Genomic DNA, 6,283 nt, shown 5'->3' with positions numbered 1-6,283 from the left:
TAAATAATTAAAAATTTAAAATAAAATAAAAATACAGATCAATCTTCACTTTCTTTTAATTTCATATCAAATAATTTTAAAAGATTTTATTATTCAAAGAATTTATAAAATTATGTATTATTATGGTTTATGATTGATAAATATTAAATTTTCGTTTAAAATCAAATAGTTTATGAACATTTAAGAAACATTTTTGTTAAATAAAAAATTTTAATTAATAATAAACATTATAAAATACAAATTTATTCTAAAAGTAGCTTTGCAGTAGTTCCACTAATATCCTTATTAATACCATGACGTACAGCAAAATCATGTTTTACAGTTGAAAAAAGGATATCTGTTAGTAAAAAAATTTGTGCTATAGCAAATGCTAATGTGACCCCAAAATAAAAGTTTGCATTAGCTGATCTGGAATAAATCCATTGATACCAAACAGTGGGTGCAAAAATTGTACAAAATAGCATAAAACAGCCTACAATAAATCCTTGTTGTGTATCTGTAAAAGAATATATTTTTGTGATATGATATCTCATATTAAATAAATAAACTATGTAGCTAATATAAAAAACTTACATTGGAATAAATGTTTCCAGAGTGGTAAAAGAGACATATAAAATCCAACATCTCCAATGCAAGGGTAAGATTTAAATATGGCAGTAATTGCTAAATAAGAAAATGCTAATAGCATTGGATCATGTCGTAATCTCAATGCTAATGGTACTATATATAATAAACTGACATTTATTTGAAAAGAAGCAATGAAAAGCCATCTAAAATGCTCAAATACTTCTGTAAAAAAGTACCAATAAAGTCCAACGTTTGGACGTAAATCAGGAACTGTCAAAATAAAGCCAATTGTGCTCCAAATAAATGACCAACTTCCCATAATGTAATAAGAAATACAAAATAGAGCTGTCAACATGCTTATAAATATTATAATAAACTTCACAATATTGCTTTTTCGTTTTATATTATTAGAACGCGCAATATAAATAATTGCTGGTACTAAAAGTGAAACAGGATAAAGTCCTTGTAATGTTAATAAAGCAATTGATAAACAACTCCAAAATATAGAACATTTTGTCATTGAAACCAATGCTATGGAATACAACAAATTTGTAAATACTGTTGTTGTATGTCCAACACAATTAAGTACTATATATGGATTAAATAAATATCCTGCTGAGACATACATCATAGAAGTATATATTATGGAAGTATCATTATCAGTTCCTGTAGTTTCATTATATGATTTTTCCTCTTCTTTTTTTTTAGAAACCTAGAATTAAAATTATTTCATCATAATATTTATTATTATTAAAATTATATTTTAAATGTACAATTTCACTGACCAATTCGGTTGCATATTGTTCTGCTGTAAGTCCAAGAAATAATGCTGTTAATAAATCAGTAAATATAAATAAACAAAATAGTATCCATTGTGAGAAATGTTGTTGTACAAAATTAAAAACATATAATCCAATGGGTGTTTCATGAAATAAATCTCCTGTATAAGGATCAATACCAAAATTGTACAAATATACTCCTTCCGTTACTAGAAATGAATTAGAAGAAACGTAATAATTGTCATTATTATTATTGTTAATATGACAATACAAGTGCAACAATATAAGTGCATACATTTATATATCATATATATCATTCATGTCATTTATAATAAAAAATAATAAACAATATAAAAATATTCAATTTGTTATTATTCCATAAAATTTAAAAAACAAATTGACATTTATTCTAACCTCTTTTCCAAGAATTTAATGCAGTAGAAACTTCTACACAATTGCTGATCATTTTTTGATATTCAGAATTCATCAATAAAAATCGAATAGTACCGGCCAATATGAAATTTGATAACCATTGTGTCATCATTTTTTAATTATACTACAGCTTGTTTGTATATTCGCTACACAATCTATTTATGAAACACAAGTAGTATTTAAATAGACATACTACACATTTACTTTCTTCATCTTCACTATTTTTTAAAATATAACTTTTAATGACAGTATCTTTTTCTTTTTGGTATCAATGATACGTGTTTCATTCTCAATAGATCAAATCATAGATAGCATGTGAGTGATATTTCCTTGTTTAATGCTATTTCATTTCTCACAATTCAATAAAAGAGTCATCAATATGCATTCATACATACATATATAAATTAGAAATCAATTTACAATAAAGCTTACTTCATTATTAGCTGAAATATTTTAATATACAACTTTTATTTAAACAATTATTATTATTCGTATATAAATATTACTAATATTAATTTTCGATTCAAGTCGAAAATATAAATAAATAATAGAAAATGTAAATAAGTAAGCTGTACTTATAAACGAACAATTTGTCTTAAAAAAAAAAGAAAAACAATTACACGAATATTATATGAAATTAATCTTTTACACTCTTAAAATGAAATATTATCATTTTTATCATTCTATTATCCTGCTCTTAAAAAATTACATGTAATTTAAATTTAATATATTACAATGTTTAATATTATTTTATTTATTTGTATCTTTTCTCATATTTTATAACTAAATAGATTTGTTACTTTTAACTTTATTTCTTAAAAGTAACAAAAAATGTGGAACGCTTCACGATTTTGCGTGTCATCCTTGCGCAGGGGCCATGCTAATCTTCTCTGTATCGTTCCAATTTTAGTATATGTACTGCCGAAGCAAGTACGTTAGCTTCCTTTAACTTCTTGTATATATAGAAATAATTCACCTTCGATCACTAGTGAGAAAGGTTTGTCTATTTTAGCCATCTAGTGGCGGATTGTTGCAAGATAAAATACAATCAAATTGAGAACATGGTATTTATTGCTATTATATTTTCTTTTAAATTCAATATTTTTATAATCAAAAATTGTCATAATATTAAAAAAACAATTTAAATAAAATTTGATTTGCAATTAAATATTACTTGTACAAGTTATCAATACATTTTAGGTTATGCAATATTTTTATTAAATTCATTTCATATAAGATCCTTAATTTATACAAATTATAATTTATGAGAATATAGAAAATTAATATTAATAATATATTTTATTTTAGCGATTGGTAGGATGGCGTTATGCAGCATTTATCGGAACATTTGTGGCAATTGTAGGCACATGTAGTTATTTTACTATGATAAGTCCCATGATTAATCCAGAACCATATAGTAAATATATAATATTTTATATAGTCTTTATATAATACTATTAATAGTTATCCATTATAGAATTATTTATTTTTCATCAAAAATAAAAATTTTAGAACAAATTCGAGAATATGTGGCACAGGTTGAAAGTAAAAAGAACAAGAAGGAAATATAAATATAAAGGATATTAATATTTAAGGAACTTTACTTTGCCAGAGAAATGATCGAAGAAGACATTTATTGTATAAAAGTTTTAATATGTATTATACTTGGACATATGTCTAACATGTTGGTATATATAAAATAGACTGAAGAACATGTAATATGTTATGTTAAAAAATCAATAAATGTAATGACTTGCACTCTTTTTACAATTATTAATATAATTACATTACTGTACAGGTCATATGCTGCAAGAAGTTTCTTATTTAAGATGACTAGAAACTCTCCTACAGGCATCTTATAAACATAATATACAGTTCATGTTAAAAGTCATCATGATCACAAACATCTAGGAAAACATCAAATGCCTCACGATTACAGTTTCCATCGGCAGTAAAAACATACTTATGAAATGTTCCATCCATACAAATAGCTAGAAATAGTATAAAATATAAAATTAGAAAAAATAGCTAATATATCAATACTTTCATATGCTATATACCTATAACAGAACTTCTTGTACCAAATGCACACACACAAGCACATTCTGGTGGTACTGTAAAAGTAGCCAATGCCCACTGACTTTCAACATAATTTCCCAAAAATCCTATTTTTGAGAAACTACAAATAAATTAACCATTAATTTTAATTCCTAAAATTTATAAAAATTTTAGTTATGTTTACGTACGTTGATCTACGATTTAATTGCGTGTCTTTTAATGCAAATATGTGTACTGTTCCTTTGTCACTGGAAGCACACAGAAATTCCGAATCTCTACTAAATGTAATGCTGAAATATTATTTATTATAATCCATAACAATAAAATCTTTCAAAGTAAAATATTGTTTTATAAACTCATTTATTTGTAGTTATATTTACCAATAAAGTGTTGCAGGATCAGCACCTCTTCTTAATTCCACTAATAAGTGTCTACGTATACTATCCCATACCCTAACTAGAGTACCTTGTGTGGAAGCAGTTGCTATCATAGTCCCACTACTGTTAACTGCGAGACAAGCCAATGCACCCTAACAGCATTGTTTATAAATACAAGGAAATACTAAGAAGAGATAGGGTAATATACAATTATCAACATCAAAGGTTATATCCTTATTTAAGTTTATGTATAAAATACACATACCTGATGGGCTGCAAGAGTTGTTGGAGCACTAGAACTTCCAGCTTCTGTAGCACCAAGATCAACTAGCTGTACACTACCTTGCTTGTGACCAGGAAAAGCAAGTAACTGTTTTTGTGCTGTAGCCAATGTAGCAACTTCGATTAATCCTCTTGGATTATCTCTGGTTTCTAAAGTCAATAATCTTCGTGTTGGCATAGGAAATGAAAAAACATGTATTTCCCGTTGAAGTGCCACTATCATTCTGTTTTGTAAAATTATTCCTAAGTAAATGGAACATTTATATTGACTAAAAATAAAAGTCAATGTTATAAATGAACTTACTTATCTCTACGTAATCGTACTGCCTTAATAGGGCTGGTAAATGTAACCTCCATTACAAATTTCTTAGATAAGTCATCATAAATAAGGACTGTATTTTCTGCAAATTTTGGTCTTGTACCACCACCTACTATGGCAATAATGTTTGTTCTCCAAAGCATCTCTGCAATAACTATACTTCCCATTATGTCATTTTCCAAATGTGCTTTCTCAACTAATGGTTCTACATTATACACTCTAAGACCAGATTCCATACAACATGTAAAACATCCTAAAAGAATATAAATTAAAAACAAATTATCAAAAAATAAAGTTAATTTAATAAAAGATAAAAAATGATTAGTAATATTAATCGACAATACTATTTAATAATAACTAACAATATTATTATAAATAAAACAAATTTATATTTACAGTAATTAATTTTTTTATTATTTTATAATATCATTTTTATCTCTTATAAAATAAAATATAAGTTTTTAATCCTTTTAGTTTCAGAAATTCATTGTGATAGTTAAAAACTTAAGTAATTAACGTTATGAATAATAGCTACCTTGATCCTGATTAAATTGTAAACTAAGAATATTTCTTTCTCCAGCCATTTGGTCTTACATTAAATCGAACAAATGAGTATTTTTTCTTTTGATATATAAATGTTTTTCTCAATAACTATACTACGTGTTTTTGTTTACATTCTTCCTTCACAATCAGCTGTGACACAATGTTTGGTACAGTATTTCATTCTTTACGAGATACGTAAGATAACAAATGTAAGGCTGTTTGTATCTTATATTAGATTTCTTTTTTGTGTAATTATAATTATTTTTGTTAGATAATATTTTTCACTATAATTTTAATTATACACTTTATATATATATATATATGTATACTTAAATTATAATAAAAAATTATAAAAAATTATTTCAAAGATAATAACAAATAAAATTGCTATTTTCTTGAACAAATAAAATCTCTAGCATGAAACTATCCAACTTTATATTTATATCATTGGCTATAGTGATATTACTAATATCCTGCATTGCAGGTCCTATACTGTGTAGGGGCCTGTGTTCATAAAATTCTGTCAAAAAATGTCAGCAATGGTAAGTTTTAAATATAAAAAATAACTTAATATTTTGTTTTATCTATTTTTGTATATATTTGATATAACAAATATGTTTCATATTGAATTGAACATATATTTGAAAGGAGTTTGTGTTATCCCCTCCTTACTTCAAGTTTCATCAATACTTGTGACAATGAAAGTGATATACTTCTACTAAATATCATTCATTGCTCCGATGATAAAATTAATTTTTTCATAGAGAATGAAAGCAGTAAGGTGTCCTACTGATGAACTCAGTATCACGAATTGTGCTATCATCAATCCAGATGACTTTCCAGATGATGTCAGGTAAAGATGTCATCTTATGATTAATTCATTGATTTGGTACCTATAATAAGATTTAAAGCTTAAGTAACTATAT

The 6,283-nt window shown here is 25.6% G+C and overlaps 4 protein-coding genes across 4 annotated transcripts in view; 2 read left to right on the top strand and 2 right to left on the bottom strand.

Annotated features, from left to right (window-relative positions):
• Positions 1-242: 242 nt before the first annotated feature.
• PIG-U (phosphatidylinositol glycan anchor biosynthesis class U) lies at positions 243-1,942 on the bottom strand. Its single transcript, XM_017905536.1, has 4 exons — positions 1,761-1,942; positions 1,353-1,555; positions 574-1,279; positions 243-496 (listed from the first exon to the last, which is right to left on the bottom strand). The coding sequence occupies exons 1-4, from the start codon at positions 1,888-1,890 to the stop codon at positions 243-245; spliced, it is 1,293 nt and encodes a 430-aa protein (XP_017761025.1). The 5' UTR covers positions 1,891-1,942.
• An 807-nt stretch (positions 1,943-2,749) lies between these two features.
• LOC108551397 (uncharacterized) lies at positions 2,750-3,419 on the top strand. The gene is made up of 3 exons (XM_017905539.1): positions 2,750-2,842; positions 3,087-3,195; positions 3,291-3,419. The coding sequence occupies exons 1-3, from the start codon at positions 2,840-2,842 to the stop codon at positions 3,347-3,349; spliced, it is 171 nt and encodes a 56-aa protein (XP_017761028.1). The 5' UTR covers positions 2,750-2,839; the 3' UTR covers positions 3,350-3,419.
• A 240-nt stretch (positions 3,420-3,659) lies between these two features.
• Positions 3,660-5,418, bottom strand: LOC108551376 (WD repeat domain phosphoinositide-interacting protein 4). Its single transcript, XM_017905514.1, has 7 exons — positions 5,350-5,418; positions 4,800-5,067; positions 4,479-4,719; positions 4,217-4,365; positions 4,025-4,126; positions 3,839-3,957; positions 3,660-3,769 (listed from the first exon to the last, which is right to left on the bottom strand). The coding sequence occupies exons 1-7, from the start codon at positions 5,396-5,398 to the stop codon at positions 3,660-3,662; spliced, it is 1,038 nt and encodes a 345-aa protein (XP_017761003.1). The 5' UTR covers positions 5,399-5,418.
• Positions 5,419-5,825: 407 nt separating this feature from the next.
• LOC108551375 (vesicle-fusing ATPase 1) overlaps positions 5,826-6,283 on the top strand; it is a 12,874-nt gene continuing 12,416 nt past the window's right edge. The window contains 2 exon segments of the mRNA XM_017905513.1: positions 5,826-5,899; positions 6,122-6,210. Coding sequence (XP_017761002.1) covers positions 5,888-5,899; positions 6,122-6,210 — 101 coding nt within the window. The 5' untranslated portion in view covers positions 5,826-5,887.

The sequence above is a fragment of the Eufriesea mexicana genome, unplaced genomic scaffold, assembly GCF_001483705.2.
Source record: "Eufriesea mexicana isolate 0111107269 unplaced genomic scaffold, ASM148370v2 scaffold3953, whole genome shotgun sequence".
Classification (NCBI taxonomy): Eukaryota; Metazoa; Arthropoda; class Insecta; order Hymenoptera; family Apidae; genus Eufriesea; species Eufriesea mexicana.
This window is presented reverse-complemented; position numbering and strand designations above follow the sequence as displayed.

What these genes read in the sequence shown, in the direction of transcription:
- PIG-U (XM_017905536.1), bottom strand. Translation starts at nt 1,890, where the DNA reads ATGATGACACAATGGTTATCAAATTTCATATTGGCCGGTACTATTCGA. An exon ending in ATTAAATTCTTGGAAAAGAG is followed by an intron (nt 1,556 to 1,760) that starts GTTAGAATAAAT and finishes ATTCATTTCTAG; the next exon opens with TAACGGAAGGAGTATATTTG. An exon ending in AACAATATGCAACCGAATTG is followed by an intron (nt 1,280 to 1,352) that starts GTCAGTGAAATT and finishes TTTTAATTCTAG; the next exon opens with GTTTCTAAAAAAAAAGAAGA.
- LOC108551397 (XM_017905539.1), top strand. An exon ending in GATTAATCCAGAACCATATA is followed by an intron (nt 3,196 to 3,290) that starts GTAAATATATAA and finishes TAAAAATTTTAG; the next exon opens with AACAAATTCGAGAATATGTG.
- LOC108551376 (XM_017905514.1), bottom strand. Translation starts at nt 5,398, where the DNA reads ATGGCTGGAGAAAGAAATATTCTTAGTTTACAATTTAATCAGGATCAA. An exon ending in GTACGATTACGTAGAGATAA is followed by an intron (nt 4,720 to 4,799) that starts GTAAGTTCATTT and finishes TTTACAAAACAG; the next exon opens with AATGATAGTGGCACTTCAAC. An exon ending in CAATTAAATCGTAGATCAAC is followed by an intron (nt 3,958 to 4,024) that starts GTACGTAAACAT and finishes ATTTATTTGTAG; the next exon opens with TTTCTCAAAAATAGGATTTT.